At 51.5% G+C, this 21,917-nt stretch overlaps 1 protein-coding gene and 1 long non-coding RNA gene across 2 annotated transcripts in view; one reads left to right on the forward strand and one right to left on the reverse strand.

Moving 5' to 3' along the window:
• Positions 1-954: 954 nt before the first annotated feature.
• LOC309844429 lies at positions 955-2,716 on the forward strand. Its single transcript, XR_014300678.1, has 3 exons — positions 955-1,262; positions 1,632-2,039; positions 2,591-2,716. It is a non-coding gene; the product is annotated as an uncharacterized lncRNA (long non-coding RNA).
• A 1,860-nt stretch (positions 2,717-4,576) lies between these two features.
• RUVBL1 (RuvB like AAA ATPase 1) overlaps positions 4,577-21,917 on the reverse strand; it is a 43,895-nt gene continuing 26,554 nt past the window's right edge. The window contains exons 7-11 of the mRNA XM_082747030.1: positions 21,255-21,318; positions 19,497-19,695; positions 10,519-10,621; positions 6,166-6,257; positions 4,577-4,941 (exon numbers count right to left, since the gene is read on the reverse strand). Of these exons, the coding sequence (XP_082603156.1) occupies positions 4,782-4,941; positions 6,166-6,257; positions 10,519-10,621; positions 19,497-19,695; positions 21,255-21,318 (618 nt within the window). The 3' untranslated portion in view covers positions 4,577-4,781. The remainder of the gene's footprint in view (positions 4,942-6,165; positions 6,258-10,518; positions 10,622-19,496; positions 19,696-21,254; positions 21,319-21,917) is intronic.

The raw sequence follows: 21,917 nt of genomic DNA on the forward strand, positions 1-21,917 counted from the left end.
AACTCAGGACGCCGAGCTGAAGCGGGGTGTTCTGGATTTGGGGTGTCGCTCAGGGGAGCGCTGTGAGTGTACCCTTCAGGTGCAGGGCTGAGTCGGCAGGCGCAGGGGCAACCGCAAGCCTTACGATTTGTCCCCTGGGCCATGCGGATGTATGCGACGGTTTTGAGTAGGGGTCTGACTGGGTCACACCTGGGCGTTTCCAAAGATGGCTGGGACTGTAGGGATAGACCTGCAAGGGCCGAGGGGCCTGGTGGCCCTGGCGGCAGAGGCCTGGGCCAGGCAGGGGCAGGGAACAGAGGTCACATAACCTGTCCCCCCCAACTCCCAGCCCGCCGTGTGCTAACAGCCGGGGTCACGCAGGCCCCTGTGTGACCAGGGCACGTGGGCCAGAGCAGGCCTTAGCGACACCTCTGTGCCCGCTGTGCACGTCCTTGCCCCAGCCCTCGTGACTGGGTCCCCCGCACGCGTGTCCTGGGTCCTGCCTGGGCTGGTGCACACGCGCAACCAGCGTGTGCCCCCAACCCGCACGCACTCCGTGGCTCCTCGGTGAACCCCGCACCCCGGTAGGAGAGTGCGGTGTGCGCGCCCATGGCTGGTGGCACGCCGGGCTTTAGGGGCTCCAGCCGGCAACCCCCGCCGCCGCCGCGCGTCCCTCCGCTGCGGGGTCCGCGCGCCCGCGCCCTCCCCGCCGCTGCCCGCGTCCCCATTAATCACGCAGCGCTGACGGCGCCGATCTGCGCGCGGGCGGCGTGACGGGGACGGTGACGGCGGGTGACGGAGCGGGCAATCGGCGGGCGCCCATCGGCCCATCTTATCGCGCCGGCCCAGCCGCCGCCCGCCGCGCGCCGCCCATTGATCGCGCCGGGCCGGGGCCGGGGGTCAGCGCGGGCCGGGCCGGCCTGACAGCCGCATCCATCGCCGCCCAGACGCGCGCTGATGGCGGCACGGGCGGCGCGGCCCGGCCATTAATCACTGCGCCTGCCGCCGAGTGACGGGGAGGGGCGACGGGGCCAGCCGGGCCGACAGCCAGCCCCCGCAGCCGGCCCACCCCTTCCCCGGCCCCCCCACCCCCGGCCCCGCTGCACCGCTGTCCCTGCACCCTGGGCTGCCCAGTCACCCTGCGCCGGCCTCCCGCAGGTCCCCGGGGACCAGCCATCCCGGGATGGTTGGGAGGGGGAGGCGTGGTGAGGGCCCAGCAGGTGGGCCCAGGTGGATGGACCCTGGTCTGCTACCTGGCTGGACGGTTTCCCAGACACCATAAGGTAGGGTTGACCTGGTTAAGCGGTTGTCACTATTTGGCTGGTACAAGGGGGCAGCCATTTCTCCACTCCTGCTGCTCCCACCTTGGCTGGTCCTCGCTCAGGAGTTGGGGAGCCCAAGGGGCCCAGTGAGGAGCAGCATATTGTTTCTGGAAGTTGTGGACACCGAGGGAAAAGTGTGTGCCCTGACCGGCTCTCAGCTCCGGAGCTTGTTTGTCCCTGAGCAGGGGCTGGTCCTTCTGGGTTTAACAGAAGGGTCCACCCACCTGGGATTTCTAGGCCTTTTCAAGGCGGCGGCCTGAGATGGGGAGGGATGGAGCCTAGCCAGCTTCTGCCTCCTGTTGGACACACTGTGACCTTCTTTTTTCCCAGGAGGGACAGGGATTGGGAGCTCCCTGAATTTTACTATCTGGAGTGACTGAGGCAAACACACACCACCTCACCATGTCCCCATACCCATCATCCACTGGGATAGACTGCCCCCATCTTCTGGAGGAAGAAACCAAAGCTCAGAGGACCAGAAGGACCAAAGCCCTCATCAGGACCAAGGGCCAAACCCAATCAAAACCACATCCCTGTGTGCCATGTCCCCAGAACCCGTTTGCTCCTGTCTCCCACCTGTTGCCTGTCTGGGACCCCTCAAGCAGTTGCTGCTCAGGTGTGACCAGCTGACATCCCAGGGCTGGCCGTGACAGGCACGGAGAACCACCGGGTGACCGGTGTTTGCGATTTTCCTGGCAGAAGCCTGCTGACGCTGATGTCAGAAATGGAAGCCAACAGGTAGTCCGTCCCGACACTGATGTGCAGCTGTTTTATTAGAAAAACGTTGAGGAGTGTTTGCTAACCAAGATGTCCCTTTCTGGTGCAACACCAGCATCTATCTATTTGGTTCTAAAAACACAGTATCCTATGAACCAATCTAGGGAGGGCACCCTAAGAGGTGTGATGGTATTTGGGAAGGTATTTGGGCTGAGGAGGAGGGGGACAAGCGGTTTTCCCAGCGAGGGCTGGGGACATTGTCTTTCAGGAGCCCTTCTGGTGTTCACATAGCATCTCCAGCATCTCCAGGACCATTAGCACAGGACAGGGAGCTGGGATTTACATGCAAACACTCCTTCCCCTCAGCCACCCAATTGGCTTGCTGGGAGGCCCCCAGACCAGAGCTTAGAATACCAGCCTCTTCTAGGACCAGCCCCCACCCTGACTCACTTTAATATTACCACAATTTTTCACTCTGGAGCTGAAATCGTGCAAAAAATGGGGCTGCTGTAATTGTTGTTAGATTGTGTGTCAGCCTGATAAGATGTAACAAATATTTTCCTCCCCACCAGGGTCTGTTTCCCTCTTGGTAATGGATGGAGAAACTTCTCATAGTCCGCGAGGGATCGGTCGTAAAAACTTCGCCTGGAAGATTAATGTAATAATCACAGGCCTTGCTGGAAAAAATAGGAGGAAAATTAAAATAATCCAACCTTTCTACCTATCCAGAACCATCTCCCTTACTGGAGCAGATGAGTGAAGTGGGCCGGCTCCCCGGCTCCAAGGCCAAGATCCCAGAGGGCTGTGACCACACCCCTCCCCCAATCCCTCCTCACTTGGACTGACTCTAGGACCTAATAGGTCTTGCCACACCTTAGGTGTCATTCTTTTCTACCATAGTTTGGGTTGGGAGGCCAGAGGCCAGAGGCACAGGCACAAAGACAGAAGATCTGGGTAGCCTGGGGAAGGCTGCAGTGCTCAGCCCTGATTTCAGGAAGCGTCCCACCATCTCCCGACTGGACCCGGTCTCCCCTCACTCCCAAGTCCCCCCACAAGGCTCCCATGCGGGCACCTCCCTCGGGGTCCAGGCACACAGAAGATCCACTCTGATCACACAGCTTAGCTGGGGCCTTCCTGGGGATGAGTGTGGTCAGGAGACCCTTGGGGAGCTAGACAGACACCCATGCCAGCTCTCCTGCCTGGAGTGTTCTAGTCATGCTCAGGTGGCTATCACTCATGGAACAACAGTTATGCCTGCCCCACAAGGCCATCAGGGCTGACTAGGATTAAAGCCCTGACTGGATCAAGATACCCATCTTGGTGGGTCCCCTTCTCCTGCCCTCTGGTGGGCAGAAAGCCAATACTGAGCCTTCACTGAGGCATCGCTTTTGTGGCTAAGCCAGCCGACGAGGACTGGCCGGGGAAGGGGCAGAAAGCTGTGTTCTCCCTACCGGGTGAGATGTCCCACTGTGGCATCTGTCCGTCAGGGCTGCTGATGCCCCTTCCTCTCAAAGGGCTAAAAGCCCCACTCAGTGGACTAATATGTCAAAGGAACACAGGAGCTAACCGGAAGAGCTCTCAAGGGTCGAAGCCGAGACAATCGGAGTGACAGAACAGAAAACATAGTACCAGATTATAACCCCAAGTATATGATAAATATCCCGGATTCATCTGGATACAAGTGACTCAGTAAGTACACAAATGGGAGCGAATGGGGAGACCAGTTACCTCCTGTGCAGGATGCCACATAATTTATCCGGATGTCCAGCTCTCAGGAGCCTGGGTGGCTCAGTCGGTTAAGCGTCTGCCTTCAGCTCAGGTCATGATTTCAGGGTCATGGGATTGAGCTCAGCGGGGTGTCTTCTTCTCCCTCTACCCCTCCCCTCTTGTCATGCATGCATGCTCTCTCTCTCAATAAATCTTAAAAAAAAAAAAAAAAAAAAAGCGGGAGATGGAGCACTACTCCTCAGCCTTATAATGTGGGCTGTTTAGTGACTCTTTCAAGAGAGGACACTACAGAGCGCGCATGTGACCACAGCCAGGTGACTGCGGCCAACCATCGACAGGGGAAGGTCACGCCAACACACCCTTGGTGTGGTGTGATGGCAATGGCACTGCATTGCCACCAAGAACCCAAAACCCCGAGAGTCCGTAAGGGACACATCAAACCAACTGCACTGTGGGATATCCGACAGGATGTCCAACAGGCACACTGCTCTCCATTAAGGTAGTGAAAACAAGGAGCGTTTAAGGAACTGTCCAAGCCAAGAGCAAATGAAGGAGGTATAAGGGCGACATGTACCATGGCGTCCTGGGCAGGATCCCAGGCCAGAGGAGGCTGTTCCGGAACCCAGGAAGGGTGAGCGGGGTACAACATAAGAACACTGGCTCCCTAGCTGGGACAAGGAGCCATCCAGCCTTGCAGGATGTTAACATTAAGGAAAGTGGTGATGGGGGGCTGGGAGCTCCCTGTTCTACCTTCACAACAACTCGGGGCCTCTAAAACTGTGCTAAAGAGCAAAGTCTATTTGTAAGAAAAAATTACGAGAGACAGGTCATCAAAATAACCTCGATTTATTAGAAAACATGCCAGGTGAGGCAGGGTTCTTTCAAAGCAACCGCAGAAGTTAAGGATAATTTAAAAAGCAATCCTTTCCACACCGAGCAGGTGCTGCCCATCACGGCTGAAGGGGCCAGCCTCCTGCTCGCAGGTGGCACCCAGCCAGGCATGCCCGGAGTTTCTTGCAGAACACCCAGGCCGTCTCACTTCATGTACTTATCCTGCTGGTCAGCCAGGATTTTGGCCGAGGACTTGGCATCATAGAAGAGCTCGCTGATCTCCTCGACGTGCTCTTTCTCGATACTGTCCTTCCCATTGATCTTGGCCAGCAAGTTGGCTGGGGTCAGCAGCTGCACTGAGTACCTAGAGTGATGGGGGCCAAGGGCAGAGGTGAGACAGGGCCACAGGTGGGAGCCCTCTCACCACACCCACAGGACCTGCCACGGTGACTCCATGAGAGGAAAGAAGTCACCAGCACAACACATCCTAGCCCCTAAATCTCTGTCGGCCTCAAAGTCCCCCATAACTGCAGTAATAGCACTGCTCTTCCGGGAGACTGCAGGAGCTCTGGCCAGCTCAGCCGGTAAAACGTGCAGCTCTCGATCCCAGCATTATGAGTTTGAGCCCCGTATAGCTGGTAGAGATTGCTTAAAAACAAAATCTTTCTGGGATGCCTGGGTGGCTCAGTTGGCTAAGCGTCTCTTGATGTCAGCTCAGGTCTTGATCTCAGGGTCATGAGCTCGAGCCCTATGTTGGGCTCCACACTGGGCATGGAGCCTACTTAGAAAAGTAAATAAAATAAATCTTTTTTTAAAAAAGGAGGGGGAAATCACAGACTGTGGGCACACAGGTGCAGGCCAGGAATGCTAAGGCCCAGACCCAGCACACAGCAGGCAAATGAACACACAGCCAACTAAAAGCATGTTCTCCACACGAAGGCACGAAACACTGGGAGTTCTCAGAGCACCCCTCCACCCAAATGAAATGGCTTGCAGTTCTGCTTCAACCTTGGAGCAACCAACAGACTCAAAGGAAAACAGAACTAGGAACTGATTAGGGGCTGGGAGGTCACGGTTTCAGAAGCACTAAGACGGACATCCTGCAGGCAGTGGGCTTTGGACCACTGGTGAACAGTTAGGAGAGCAATCTGTGTCCACACTCGTCCTTCCCCCTCATCTGCACCCCCTCCCTGCCCCCCCACAGCCTGGAGAAGAGCCCCAGGGGAGAGGCCAAGCAGGGCCTGGCCGATGAGCTGTATGCCTTGGACCCTGATCTCTGGGTCGTCCGTCGCCTGCACCAAGAAAGCTAGCAAGCTCTCCACACAGGGGAGCATCCACTGCAGGACAAGGGGACCCAACCCATTACTCTAGCTCTATGAGCAACTTCACCGGAATATTCTGCATTCGAAATCACAGTGCCCAGGACAAGCCCCATCAGAGCAGTGAGGACAGACGTGGTCCTATGCCCTGAGAGAGGGACCTGCCTTTATGTCGCAGAATGCGGTCCCTGGTGGCCCCCCCAGGGCCCCTGGGCAGACCCCAGCAGGTAGGAGGCAGGTGGGGAGCAGCTCCAGGCAGATGCGCTCACCTCAGAGTCGTCTTTGTACCGATCTCCCCCAGGTGGTTCAGCGCCTCCTCGCTGATGTTGATTCCTTCTGTCTGGGCTCGGATTTTAATGATCTTTTGGAGGAGAAAGACTATGATCAACAGCAACCGGCCTCAAGTGCTCCCTTTTCTCACGTGCTTTAAATGCGACCTTCTCCCATATGTCTTGTCCCGCACCACCAATGCCAAAGAGGCCCAAACCTCTGGAGGGGGAGAGAGCTGGCCTTCACCTGGGGATGCTGGCCTGGCACACCTCGGGGCGCAAGCCACCCCACAGCCCTTGTGAAGAGTTCACAGCTGGGGCTGGCAGTGCCTAGACGGCGGCTGGTACCCCAAGGAGGTGTGCACCAGGGGGCTCAGCTCCTGTCTCTCCATCCTCCCTGATGCAGTCCCAGGATCTGGAGAACACAGGCCCCTCGGAAACCTGCTTCCCTCCAGGGCTCTAACCTTCCTCCCCAGGGTGGGCACCACCACCTATATGAGCACTCAGGCAGGAAGAGACATTTTTTATTTGCTTGATAAATACAATGGTTAAATAAATCAAAAAAGTTACTTTTAAAGATTTACCAGCCCTCATAACATCACTGGGAGATATCTAATCTCTGACGCCCGCTGTGGTGTGAGGATCCTGGGGAAGCTAGAGGGGAGGCGGGCCGGCGGCGGGGCGGCGGTAACACACGCGGCCCCGGGATCCTGCGGGCGCGCCGGTGCTGAGTGATAAGGGGCAGCTGGGATAATGATGTTGTGTGTTGGGGAGCTGAGATAACTCGAGGACTTCGAGCCTCATATAATACAGGAATTTTTCACTTTGGCAGCTTCGTAAACAAGATATCAAGAAGCCCTTGTTTAAATTAAAGCCATAAAAACAGCCGAGGTAGAGGCATAGGAAATGGGAAAGACTGAGCCCTCGGTTAAAGCCTTGCAAGGGGCAGAGAGGGAGGGGCGGTTTAGGAGCGGGACTCCTCACACCCGGCCTGTGGCTCTGGGGCAGAGACCTGCTGGCAGCTCAGCGCCTGGGAACTCCGGTGAGGGCACCTTGCAGGTCAGCTGCCGTGATTGGGAAAAGTCGTACTCCTGAGCAAAGCCGGGTCCCAAAGAACTGGACCAGGCCAGGGGCCGTGCAAGCCAGGGAAGGTGGCCTGTCTGCTGCCGGCTGCTGGTGCCACCAAGGCAGAGGGCAGATAGTCATAGGGAGGTTTCATTCGGTCCAAAGAGACTCCAAACTTAGACTTCTGTATGAAACGTCCCAATTTCTAAACGATGGCAACTTGTTTGAGTCATTCACAATCACAGCACTGGCTACACAGAACTCATTCAGCCAGTGGGCTGCTGGCATCTGACCTCCAGCGAAAGACTCTGTTGTGCGTGAGGAGCTCCACCATCTAGGGGATAAAGCTAAATGCCGCTTAGAAGAGGGAAGTTACGGGATGGGTATAAGGATCGCGCAGAACGGAGCAGAATGAGGGATCCCTGCTTCTGACTCCAGCTGCAGGAGGCCTGTGACCATGACAGCCAGAGCCAGGCAGGTTGGGGCTCTAACAGAAAAGGGCTTTTCCCTGACAGCTGGGGATTAACGAAGCCTCCTGGTCCTGCCAAGAAAAATGTCCCGGGGCGGGGGCAGGGGGGCGGCCTTCAGAAACTCTAGGGAGATGCAAATACTGAATCAGGAAGCCTTCAGTATTACTGAGGGGAGTACATTCAGTGATACTGAAGGGGAGAGCTTCAGCCCAGAGCATCTGGCCTTCAGCAAGTTGTACAGCATTCAAAGTCAGGCTTCAGGAATGTCAGGGCTGCTCGAGAGAGAAAGAGAGAGAGAGAGAGCGAGCAGGTCAGAGCAATCCCAAGAGCTTCTGCTTCAGACTGCTCAGAAACGGACAGTTCATAAATTAGATCTTTAATCATTTAATAACCTGCAGGGATAGTTTATGAGGGTGTCGGTACTGATGGCAGAGTACACAAGTTACATTTACTTTGTTTCTTTAAAAACCTACCCAGGCTAAGTAAAAATGCTGAGGTTATCCCTTGAACCCACCAGAACAAAGCAATGTGCGTCCTGGCAGCTGGTCTGACCTCTGCTCACCCAAGAGAAAGCCTGAGAAGAGGCCCTCCTGACTCCGCCAAGAAGGGAACCAGCCCAGGAGCCAGAGGCACAGCACAGAACATTCCAGGACAGCTCCGACCCAGTATTCCAGGGTTGAATGGAGGCAACAAAGGTGAACTGGCTCTGCGCGGGGTCCCAGCTCCGCAGCTTATCTCTGTGACCACAGGACCCTTGCTGTTCGGGAGCCGCAAAGCCTGCTTACTGGGAGCTGCTGTAAGGCCCCCAGAGGGTGACAGTGAAAACCTATAAGCCATTAGTAGCTGTAATAACTGCACAGGGACAAAGGACCGCCAGCCCAGTCCCCTCCCTCAGTTACTGTCACTTAGTCCTCATAACCTGGAAAAGAGAAAGCAGACCTTCTGGAGGATCAAGAAGGCCAAGGATCACAAAGGTGCGCCAATGGCTAAAGTCACTCGGCCACGAAGCACCTCGAGCAGGTGGGGCTGCCTCTCCTGGCAGGATAACATGGGGCTCTTGTCCCCACAGTAAGGATTGGGGCGGCGATCAACTTTTCCTTTGCTTCTGCCTCTGCTTCTGTTCAGCGAATGCCTTGCCTTCCATCCAGTTTTCACCCTTTCACCAGTTTTCATCTGGTGACGGGGCCCCAGTCATGGACACTCCGTCCCAAACGTGCCCGCGGCCACCCTGCACTACTACCACTCTGGCGGTCTCCAGCTCCCTATATCACCATGGCACTTGGCAGGTGTTGGTCAACAAACGTCCAAGGGGCCAGGCTGGGGGGCCACAGTGAGCAGGGGGGCCACCAAGGAGTGCCTAGGAGAGGCCCTCAGAGCTCCAAAAGGAAAGGCCCTGCAGACAAACTGCCAAAGGGAGTCCCCCCCACAAATGAGCTATTTCTAGCAGGTGGGAGCTGGTGGCGCAGTGATGAAGAACATGGGCTTCCGGACCAGGCAGCCTGGGCCCCAGTTTGTCAGTCCTGTCACTTACTGGCCATTGATAGCTTTACGAACTTGGGCAGATGAGTGGGCCTCGGTGTCTGCATCCTCATCTTTAAGAATGACAATGATAACAGCTCTCCCAACTCACAGGTACTGGGGATCGAATGGAATCCTGCTGGCTAAGTGTGTCCACAGGCCCAGCATGACATCCAACAAAGAGGGCCTGCACTCTGTGAGAGGCGAGGGTGCCGGCAGGGCCCGCTGAGACAATAGTGCAGCCCTGGTCCACCTGGTCTGTGGCCACTTGGAGCCCACAGTGAGAGACCCGTGCCGGCAGCGAGACCCTCCGGCACAAGGACGGGCAGGGCAACAGCATGGCAGTGCTGCCCCAGGGGACACCAACCCAGGGCACAACCCACTACTGGGCATGTGGCCTGGGCTCCGCACCCAGGACTTGCCACTCAGGGACTGAGCCATCCACAGGAAGAGTGGGGATCCAGGACTACCTGGCAGTACCAGGAAGGGGAGTAGAAATCAAACTGTAAAGCACCTGGGCACATGGTACTCCAAATCCAGATCAAGCAAGAGACAAACACTATGGGGAAAGCTGGGACAGAGCCCTTTTGGGGTAAGGCCTGACCACAGACACCTGTCATCTCCCACCCTCAGGCCTAACACAAATTTAGATCACAGAGAATCCTGAGCATATGCTCTGTGTCAGGTATACCTCCTTCAGCCTCTTATAGGTTGGTTTTGGGACTACCACTTCCAGATGCCCCTCTAAGCTGGGACCCTGTGTCACCATCATCTCTATGGCCTCCACAGCCCCCAGGAAACCCACCACTAATCACACTGGTTGCAGCAGACAGGCTCTCACCCTGCTCCAGGTTCTGTGCCCTGTCGGAGCCAGCCTGCTGTGGGTCCTGGTGGGATGGAGCACTTGGCTTTGCCTACTCAGCAGACAAGCCCTGTGATCACTAAATCATATCTTACTGCCTCTGTCCTACAGCTGGTGGCCTCCCTAATGGCTGTCATCAAGCTGATTTTTTCACAATCCCTTTCCTGAAGTTTCTCAGAATGGCTAGAGTAGCAAAGACAAGGGCAAGGACCCACAGATGGCTAAGGTTTTGGGACACCTGAGACACAGCCTCAGCCCACCCATCTTCCAGATGGGATGACTGAACCCCGGAGTACTGCAATTTGCCTAAGGCCAGCAGCTAAGTGCCAGGACGGTGGCGGGAGCCAGGTCTGCTGCATGCAGATCTTTCTGCAGACCATCGGGGAATGCTAGGAGCAGATGAGGGGGGAAGAGAGAAGGGCTGAAAGGGAGCCTCACCTGTTTCATTTCCTGTGGGGTGTATAGCATGGTCCGGATGATCATCACACGGTCCAGAAGGTCAAGGGGGATGCCATGAGGAGAGGTGATGTCCTCAGTACCCCTGCAAGGGCCAGAATGATCACATCACCCAGGCCTCTCTGAGACCAGAAACGAGACTGGAGGTACTCACCATGACAAGGTAGGCAATTCACATCCTCAGTCGACCCATGACCACAGAGTGAACCCACTAACATTCAGATGGCACCAAAAGCAACTTCGTTATTGTAGCAAATATCAAAACAACAGGAAATTGGGGAAAGAGGGAAAAAAGGCCACCTAAAATCCTATTTAAAATACTCATATAGGGGCGCCTGGGTGGCTCAGTGGGTTAAGCCTCTGCCTTGGGCTCAGGTCATGATCTCTGGGTCCTGGGATCGAGCCCCGCATCGGGCTCTCTGCTCAGCGGGGAGCCTTCTTCCCCTCCCCCCGCCTGCCTCTCTGCCTACTTGTGATCTCTGTCTGTCGAATAAATAAATAAAATCTTAAAAATAAATAAACAAAAGTCTTATAGATATTTACCAAATTTTCATAGAGATGCCCTTATTAAGTCACATTAAGTGTGTAGTTTTTGGTTTTTTGTTTTGCTTTTGTCCATGTTGCTTCAGTCTTAATAACCCATAAAGGGGGCACCTGGGTAGCTCAGTCAGTTAAGTATCTGCCTTGGGCTCAAGCTGTGATCCCAGGGTCCTGGGATCGAACCCCATATCCCCACATTGGACTCCCTGCTCCCTAGAGAGTCTGCTTCTCCCCTCTGCCTCTGCCCCTCCCAACTGCTCGTGCGTGCACATGCTCTCTCTCACTATCTCTCAAATAAAATCTTAAAAATATATAAATAAATAACCTATCGAGTATTTTCTGTAACCCAAACCATTGGGCATTTAGGTAGTTTCCAACTTTGGCCATTATTAATGATGTCTGATAAAAAATTTCATGCATACAGCCATGAACATTTCCTCAGCAACTCTGAGTGCCTGCTATAATCCTGCATACGTCTGAAAGAATCCGTGGCTACACGAGTAATCTGATCTCAGTGCACTGTAGCTGGCACCGGGTATGCTAATTCTTAAGGATTTTGCTGCTTTAAGGGTTTAGAAAAAGAAAGGGTGACACTTTGTTTGAATTTACATTTCCTTGATTACTAATGAATCATTTCAATGTTTCCCTTATATCCATTAATTATTTTCTTTCTTTTTGGGAACTGTCTAATCATATACTTTGTGCCTGTTTTTCTCTCGAATCCTTAGCCAAGTCATAGGAAGGGTGGCCCAGGAGGGAGCCCTTCCAACCTAAGAGGCCACGAAACACCAGCTACTCAAGAGGTCATGTGCCGAGCAGAGCTGGCAGCACATGAGGCCAGCTTCAGCCGCTGTGTCTGAAGCCCAATACACTAAGGCGCCCCTGTCCCAGCCTCCGGGAGTCATGGCAGCAGCCACTCGATGTCAGCACTGACTCTAGCATTCCTGAACTTATCCCAGACTGCACATCGTAACTCATCAGTAGAACAAAGAACAAGGCAGGTCTTTTGGGTTTAGTTGTTAATATTATCAGAATATTCAGTTTCAGATATAAGTGAGCTTTCAAGAAATATAACTTCAGTAAAGAAATCTAGCTGATGAAATTCTAGCCAGTCAGTTGAAGTGTAAATGTATACTGACTATCACAGGCCTAAAACGCTTGGAGGCACACGACAACAGCGTGCTAAGTGAAAGAAGCCCGTCATAAGAGGGCAGATGTTGCAGGATTCCTCTGGGGGAATAGCAAGCAAAAGAAAATTCATAGGCACAGAGTACAGTGAAGGTTACTGAGGACTTGGGAAAGGGGAAGCCTGGACTCACTGCTTAACAGGTACAGTGTTTGCAGAGACAGGAACATTTTCAAGACAGGTGTATACTTAAAAAGAACTCAAACTGCAAATTCCATTACAGAAATTTTCTCAAAATAAAAACAATTCAAAGAAAGAATAAAACGCTTAAAATAAAAACATTTAATGAGTAATTGGTACATCTAACATGAAAAAACAATTAAGACCTTTAAAAATAAACAGGGAAATAGACTAGTAGCAAATATAAACTTCAGAGAAAACAAATCTCACCCATCAAAAAATATTTCCAAAATAACAAGGAAGAATTATAAAGATTAAATTCTATCATGATTCAACTCTCAGTGTTTGGGAGGCTTACGATCTTCACATTCAACTTCGTATTCAAAATAACCTTTGAAAATGACAATTGATTTTCAGGTATCTAATTCTGTTTAGGTGGCAAGTTTGGTTTTTTTAAGTTCTACTTGGGATTTCTCTGGAGAATTCTTTACAAGATCTCAACTATGCCATGTTAAATATCCCAAACTCTGTAACACTCATGGTAAATCATCTTCGATTCAGTTGTAATAACAAAGATAAAAAGTCTGAAGGAAAAAAGGTTAAGGGTCTGCCTGTGGCTCAGGTCATGATCCTGGGGTCCTGGGGTGCTGGGCTCAAGTCTCACATCAGGCTCCCTGCTCGGCAGGGAGTCTACTCCCCCCCCCCAATAAATAAATAAAATCTTAAAAAAAAAAAAGAAAAGAAAATTCTTAAAAAGAAGAAGAAAAGGTTAGAAGAAAAATGAAGTACATCTAATCAAATGTCAAAATCTCTCATGGGGGCTTGAACCATGGCAGACAAGGGGAGCAGCAGCAAACCACCAAAACCACCAGCACCGCAGAGCAGTCCCTGGATCTCCACGAGCAGTCCCTGGATCTCTCCCTGGTTCTGCCTGCAGAACAAGGTCACCGCGCATCTAGAAATGTATCAGCCTGGATGAGTGAACTTTTGGGAAGATGAGAAGCAACACAGAGCTTTGAGACAGATTATATGCTTCTCATCAACATTTAAATGTGGTATTAAGAGATGTGGGAGAGACTGTGACTACCACAGAAATTAATGAGGACACATGCGAAGAGATAGGTGAATCAACAAAATGGAATACTCCAATGCTCTTTGTCCAGGCAGATGGTGTTGCACAAGCTGCCCATCCACTGAAAGTTGGCTGGAACAAAGAATTTATTGTGCAGGGGACACAGGAGAGTTTGTAATGATTGCTTCCTTAGACACTCAAAAGAGAAAACTGCATAAATTTTTATATTAAGAACCAAGGATTCTTCTATTCCTAAAATGAGCTGATTTGCAGATAACTTACAAATTCTTTTTTTTTTTTTTTTTAGATTTTTTTATTAGAGAGAGGGAGAGAGAGTGCACGAAGAGAGAGCACAAGCAGGGGGAGCAGCAGAGGGAGAGGGAAAAGCAGACTGTCCACTGAGCAGGGAGCCTGATGGGGGGCTTGATCCTAGGACCCTGGGTTCATGACCCAAGCCGAAGGCAGACACTCAATGAACTGAGCCACCCAGGTGCCTTAACCTACAAATTCTTAAGCTAAAGGGCATCTTCATTTTTCTCCAACCTTCCCAATAAAGTCATTCACCAAGACTCTTTTTCTGGAGCTTATCTGCTCCAGTTTTTTTTTTTTTTTTTTTTTAGATAATTTCTGATTTTCTTCTTTAAATTTAATTTGATATTCCCCTTTTTATGCAAGAAAAAAAAAAACAAGAAAAAGAAAAAATTTTCGTGGTTTTGAATACACAGAACTAAAAATTTAAACAAAAAGTTCCACTTAAAGAGTGCCAAGCAGGGCACCTAGGGTGGCTCAGTTGGTTCAGCCTCTGCCTTCGGCTCAGGTCATGACCTCAGGGTCCTGGGATTGAGCCCCACATTGGGCTCTCTGCTCAGTGACAGCCTGCTTCTCTGCCTACTTGTGCTCTCTCTCTGTCAAACAAATAAGAAAAACTTTGAGAAAAAAAAAAGAGCACCAAGCATTCTTCAGGAATTAAAGCTGAAACATTTGTCCAAGCTTTGAATATTAGGTACAAAGTTTCTTTTAGGAGACATATTAGTAAAAAATGATTTCTGGGATTCTTTTCTGCAAAAGTCCCACATAAGGGTCTGTCACATCACTTGCTAAGTGGGCGAGGGAATGGAAGCCCCTCTCTACCAGTGCTGCCTGCATGGGTGGTGAGCCCAGAAGGAGCTCTCGGTGCAGAGCCCTCACTGCCTAATGAGGCTGCCGTAATTGTCATATCACCAATAATAAACTGTAATAATTACATTTTGGTTAAAACTGCAGATTCGTTCTTGTACCCAGAGGCTCCTTTCCAGCTCTGGTGTCAGCCCAACAGGCCATTTGACAATTGCTCAGACTGCGTTAATGCCTTGCCTCTTCCATAGATGCAGTTTTGTGCTTCGACGTCACAGGCCTAATTCTCCTGGGAATCCAACATGGCCTCCCTGCAGAACAAGGTCACCGCGCATCTAGAAATGTATCCTACAGCTACACCTACCGGTCCAAAGGGCTGACTCATCTGTGAATGCCTCTATCTTACTACTACAACTCAGGGCTCACCTGCTGACACTTTGGACATTGTAGACCAATTAATTTTTGTAGGGGCTGCTCCTGTGCATTGTACAGGATATTCAGCAGCCCCTCTGGCCTCAACCCACCAGAAGCCAGCAGCATCCAAAGTCATGACAAGTCAGAGTATCGCCAGCTGAGAATCACTGCCTGACTGCTTCTTTATATTTCTGTGGCTACAGGAACACAGACACCACAAAGCTTTTCTGATGACAGGAGACACAGTGGACCTGGGCAGAGAGCTAAGAAGGAAACCATTTGCTTTTCTGAGGAGGCTGCCAGGGAGATTCAGTGACGAACAAGTGGTCCCGAGACAGCCAGACATCTACATGCAAAGGAATGAAGCTGGACACACCTCTTATACTACACACAAAACTGACACAAATAATCATTAACCTAAATGTAAGGGCTAAAACTACAGAACTCGTAGAGGAGATCACAGATCTAAATATCTGTGATATTTAAAAGGTTTCTCAGATATGAGACCAAAACACACAAGCAACCAAAGAAATAACAGAAAAACTGGACTGCATCAAAACATAAAGGCACTATGAAGAAACTGAAAAAACCACCCACAGGATGGGAGGATATATTTGCAAATCATACACCTACTACAGGTCTAGTATCCAGAATACACAAAGAACTCGCTAATAAAGACAACCCGAAAAAAAAAAAAAAAAAGACAACCCGAACAACAACAAAAAATGGGCAAATGATAATAACAGACAATTCTCCCAAGAAGATATGCAAATGGCTGAAAACACATGAAAAGATACTCAAACTCAACAGCCAGATGCCAGTCAAAACTACAGTGGGTTACCACATCACACCGCTTGGAAGGTCAGACTGTAAAAGACTGGTGTAAAGGCCAGACTGTAAAAGACTAAGTGTCATCTAGGATGTAGAGAAAGCGACCCCTCAGGCACTGCTGGCGAGAAGAGTGCAGCCACTGTGGAGAATTGTCCAGCTGTTCCTTGAAAGGTTAAAAGGAGTTCCCATCTAACCCAGTAATTCTACTGATAGGTATGTCCCCCCAAAAAATTAAAAACAAAGTCTACACAAAAAGTTGTACACAGATGTTCAGGCAAGAGTATTCATAACAGCCACAGAGAGAAACAACCCAATCACCCAACGTCCATCAACTAAGAAAATACTCAATGTACGACTAAACGTTCCATTTTGGAATACTATGTAGCCTTAAAAACCCACAAAGGCTGACACGGGTTACGACACGGATGGACCTTGAAAACACTATGCTCCATGAAAGAAGCCAGGCACCAAAGAGCACAGGATGTGCGGAACTGTTTATACGAACTGTCTGGAGAAGGCAAATGCATAGAGAAACTAGATGAACGGTTGCTGGGGGCTGTGGGGAGGGAGCGTGGGGGAAACCAGCTGGGGGTGAGGTGTGGCAGCAGGATCACTGTTGATGGATGAAGGATTTCTTTCTGGTGTGACAAAAATGTTCTAAAATGGATAGTGGTGATGTCTGGGTAACTTTGTGACTAAATAAAAAAAACCCTGAACTGTACACTTTAGATGGGTGAATCATAGGTTATGTGAATTCTATATCCATTAAGCTGTTTTCTTCAAATGTATCATCTTCTGCCTCAGGAACACACTGAGTGGAGACCACACTGTTTCTTAAGTTTTGCTCTTTGGTGCAACACTGTGACTTGTGGAGAGAAACTCCTGCAGACTCCTTAACCCCAGGAGCTATTCCCCACAGGAGAAGACGACCTCCCAAGTCTGGGGAGCTGGGACCAAGGCTAGGCTCTCATTTAATGGCTGAGGGTCCTGGCACAGAAGGGCCTTCTTAGGGCGGCAAGGGAGGGCGCCCAGGAGTGCCCAGGAGGAGCCTGAGGCCTCAAGGTGCTCCTGCAGGAATGGCCTCCCTCTCTCCTGTGCACAAGGAAACAAGACCTAGAGTAAGAGGGGGCAATTTGCACTTTCACAGACCTGCACCAGCTCAACCCCACACCATCAAGAAACAGTGCAGGAGAACCGGGGCGGCAGGAAATTTGGAGTCAGCCGACTCTCAGACTTGTGGCCCATTCACGTCACCTCCTGTGTGACCTTATTTCCACCTCCCTGGAAATAAGGTCACCTGCCTACAGAATCGTCAGGATGCTATGTAGAGTGCTGTGGACTGTTTTGGGCATAGAGAAAGCCCTCAGTTACAGAGAACTCCCTCCCTCCTCTTCCCTTTCCTTTCGAGCTCTGAAGGTCAGATACAGTTTTGAAGGGCAAGGAAGGTCAACAGTTCCCTCCAGAAGTAAAGTCTATCAGGAAGCAAGTCAGATGTTGCCCAAACTATGCCAATATTCCAGAAATGTCATCACTTCACATCTTGTTGGGAGCATTGGCTCTGAAGTCCAACACCTTAGATTCAAATCCCAGCCTTATTGCTGAGCTGTATGACCTTGGCCAAGTCCTCATCTGAACAATGAGAACACCGATGCCTTCCTCAGTAAGTTGAGATGTGATCAGCAGTGTGCACAGAAGGTGCAAAGCATGGGGCGCCTGGGTGGCTCAGTGGGTGAAAGCCTCTGCCTTCAGCTCAGGTCATGATCCCAGGGTTCTGGGATCAAGCCCCGAATTGGGCTCTCTGTTCAGCAGGGAGCTGGATCCCTCCGCCCCCTTCATCTGCCTGCTATTCTGCCTGCTTGTGATCTCTGTCAAATAAATAAAAATACAATCTTAAAAAAAAAAAAAAAGGTGCAAAGAAGGACCAACTCAGTATATGCTGGCTCTTATTTCTACTGTTGCTAACTGCACATCACTCTCAGCACTACAACAAAATCCCTACCTGCTCCAGGGCTTCGCACCAAAACCCTCATCTAGAGCAGATGCCCCGATCCTGGTTGCTTCAGCAGAGCTGCAGAAAGCGCCACACTCCGAGCACCTTCCTCCCACTGGGGTGACTGCAGTCTGGCAGCTGTGGGCAGCCAGAGCCCCCAGCAGCCCTCAGTGAACTCTGTCTGGGGATGCTGGGGTCACGTTTCCCAGGTTTCGGGCGGACCAGAGCTCCATCCCCACTGAGCATGTCCTGAGTTGAGAACCACCTTCCTGGGTACTTTGTCCTGGGTGGGACAGGTCTGAGAGAAGGTACTCTGAGTCCTAAGAGTCTGCTCCTGTCAGAAGATGCCAGGCTCCATGGGCATCTGCTGGGCTGGGTGATGTGTGAGAGAGAGGAGCCTGTTAGCAGACCTCCCCAGCAGGGGGTGCCATCAGCCCAGGCTAAGCCTTTCATTAACTCCAGACTGAAGCCGGGCCAGACCAAAGCAAGCACAAGTCCAGCAAAGCTACAGGGTCTATGCGACAGGGGTGCCAGGCTCGCGAGGCACCAGGCCACAAACCAGGATTCCAGAGGCTGCCCAGGCAGCCAGCTCCTCTCACCAACGGCTGGCCTGGCCCTGGAACAAGCTGCCTTCTCCCCAAGAATGCAGAAAACACCTGGGATGATGGTCTTGTCAAGACACCAATACAGGAATTCAAAGAGTAACTACAAGCTGCTTCTACATGAACTTGAACCATGTAAGCAAATCCTAATTCTCTGCCAGAGCAATCACCTGAGAGGTGAGCTGCCCCTGAGCCAGCAGCACAGCTCTGGAACAATCAATGGAGACAAAGCCCTGTCAAGAGCCAGCTAAAGTCCTGGATACAACCCACCATCATTCAGAGGCCAGTCTAGGTGAATCAGCAATTTGGGTTCCTAACTTGGTCTGACTCCAGCTCTGTGCTGAAATACCCATGGGCCTTAGGGTCTCTTTCTAGATTCCTACCACCCCTACTGCCAAGGAGCACCCAGTGTAGAATAGGGCTCTGTTCTCCACTGCTCCCTGGCAGGCTTGAAAAGGGCTTCTCGCCACCCCGCTTCATGCCCCAGCACTGTCGGGACCAGGCCCCAGCATTCAAACAGGAGCACAAAAAATCAGAAGAGTGAGAAAACAACCAAGGACGGGGCCCTTGAGAGCTCAGAAGATAGTGTGTTGTCTGGGCTCACCTGCTCGTTTGCAGAGTACTTAGGAGAAAAAGAATCTCAAGAAAGTCCTCTGACCTTGACCAGGAGTTATTCTGCCATTGTTTCTTCATCTAAAACACAAAGCCACGAATACTTACCCCCCACAGCTAATATGAGGATAGAAATTCATATACGTAAGGTCACTCTAGACCAGCCTATCTGACCTTGCCTTTGCTCATTCCAACGGAATGACCAAATCACACCACAATGTTAACCCCAGAAACCATGCAGGAGGCCCTCATATTTAGTTAACAGGTGACTGTTGCCTTTGGTGGCCATGATGGAACGTGACTAATGCATGAACTGCCTGTGAAGACAAGCCACTTTGACGGGTTGCTCTCAGAATGAACATGATCTCCCTTCACCTCCATCCTGACCCATGACATTATGGGTTGAAAGTGATCCCAGAGGAAAACATGAATCCAGATGGAAGGTGGAAAAGCCCCACAGCCAGCAGGGAGCCACCCTACCTGATGACACAGTTGCCTCGGTTGGATGCAAAGATGACGATGGGGGCAATAGAAGATTCCAGGGCCCGGTGCAGGTAGGTGAAGCACTCGATGTCCAGCATGTGGACCTCATCGACAAAGAGTACACCTGGAACCAGCTCAGCGATGCCCTGATCAATGTACTTATTCACCACCTTGTTAATTTCCCCTCGAAGTTTGTCTAGGAGACAGTAAGAAGACACAGGCAAGGTGAGGTGGGGAAGCAGTCACCTCTTCTCCTCTTCCCCCAGCCCAATTGATCCAAAGCCAAGTTTGGGGCCCACTTAACTGCTAACTATATGACTCCAGGCAGGTTACATACTCACTTCAGTATCATGATCTGAAAATGGGGATAATCACCACGGAGAAGTCACAGAACTGGCAGCCTCCTTTGCCAACAGGTTCTGTTAAGCCCTCAAATGGCTTTTACAGTTTTGCGTGTCTTCGCAGAGGCGTGCATCCCCTGGTCACTCTCCACTTTGCCTTATTACTCACACCCACCCACCCAGGGCCCTGCCACATCCCACAGACAAGAAGTTGGGGAGCCCTGCGTGAAATGAGTTTTTCTATGTAAATTGTCCTATTCTGCACTCAGCTAGGACAAAGCTTAGGTTAATTAACTTTCAATCAAGTGCCTAGATAGAGGAATCAGGTGCACACAGAATCCTTTCCAGAAAGCAGCCTGTGAGGAATGCAGGTTTATTTTTTTTTTTAATTTGACAGAGATCACAAGCAGGCAGAGAGAGAGGAAGGGAAGCAGGCCCCCTGCTGAGCAGAGAGCCCAATATGGGACTCGATCCCAGGACCCTGAGATCATGACCTGAGCCAAAGGCAGTGGCTTAACCCACTGAGCCACCCATGCACCCCGAGGAATGCAGGTTTTGAGGAAAGGTCCAACCTCAGAGCTCTAGAGGGATGGTTGTCTCAAGAGTTACAGCTAAGGTCACCATTCTCGTTCTCCGAGCCAGCCCCTGCACTTCCACGAGAGGGAGCTGCTCCCAAACACAGAGCACGAGGACCTGCTGCTGCATCTCCCACAACCAGGAGGCTGGGATGCACAAAAGAGGAGGTCATGGTGGAAACACAGAAACTGCTCTTGGCAACTCTACTAGAAAGGTCTCAGATCACGCCACTGCCTCACATGGAACAGACAACAGAGGCTTTAATGTCTCACATTTTAAAGTGACAGAGCTATAGGTGGGGCTTCGAAAAAAGACAGATGTAGCCATTGGGAAGAGAAGCAGGGTACACTCAAGGCCCACAAGGAAGCAGCAACATTCCTGCCAGACTCTGGGAGGTGCCCAGGCGGCTGAGCCAGGCAGGCTGCGAGCGGCCTTGCAGCTGCAGGGTGAGGGGACGTAGGACTGAGTCCGTGGGGCTTACTGTGCTTGGGAGTGCCTGGCAGGAACCATCCTGCACAGCCGGAGTGACACCATCCCCGTTTCCAAGACCTCGAAGGGACCAGAGATTGCGACAGCCTCCATCTTCAAAGAAGAGAGCAAGGATACTGAATGCACTCTTGGGTGTGCCAGCATCCAGGCCAGATGGCACACGGTATGCTCTACCGAGAGCAGCCTAAAGCAGCCGCAGACTGCAAGGGGGAACTCAGGCTCCGAATGACAAGGGAGAAAGAACCGGTCCCAAGGCATTTCCTCAGGCCCGGAAAAGCCTTACACGGTACATCAGAATCCAGGGCCCTAGGTTCTGGTTTTTGCTCACAGGCCTTGCTATTTCTCTTACCTGTGATTTCTGTCTTCTTCGGCTTCATTAGCTGGCCCATCATAGACAGGATGTCTTGTCCCCCCTGCAAAACAGAAGATTCACAGAGTCAGTCCTGCTTTCTGAGGCAGCTGCAGAAGTTTCACTGCCACCATCACCACACTGCTTCCCAATGTCAACCAGACACGGGCTCCTGGGTATGGAGGCCCCAGATACCTTCACGGGAAAGCGTGAGGAGCTTCTAAACACAGAGGAATTTTTAAGAGGCTCCCCTTGGCCTATAAGAAGGAGCACAATTTCTTCATGGGAAGTCCCAGCTCTGTGAGGCCTGCCCCAATCTCCTTCTCCAGCCCGTACCCTCTTCAGATCCCGAATTCCCTGATTAGCACACAGGACCATACTCTTCTCTGAACACCCGTGCTCTTGTACGATTCAGTGCTTCTGCATTCTAGTCCGCCTGCCAGGAAGCACGGTCTCTTTTCTGGGAAGCTCCAGTTGCCCATGAGAGCTCAGGTCAAATGCCCTCATGGGGCATCCAACGCCTACCCTCTGCCAATGCTCTGGTTCCCAAGGGGACGAATGGACTGTTGCAGGAAGCAACTTATCTGTGTTCCCACGCCTCCCCTCTCTAGACTTGACTGTACAGTCACTTTCAGTAAGTCCTGGCCTAGAGCGTGGTCAGGA

Source organism: Mustela nivalis (genome assembly GCF_964662115.1).
Source record: "Mustela nivalis genome assembly, chromosome: 1".
Classification (NCBI taxonomy): Eukaryota; Metazoa; Chordata; class Mammalia; order Carnivora; family Mustelidae; genus Mustela; species Mustela nivalis.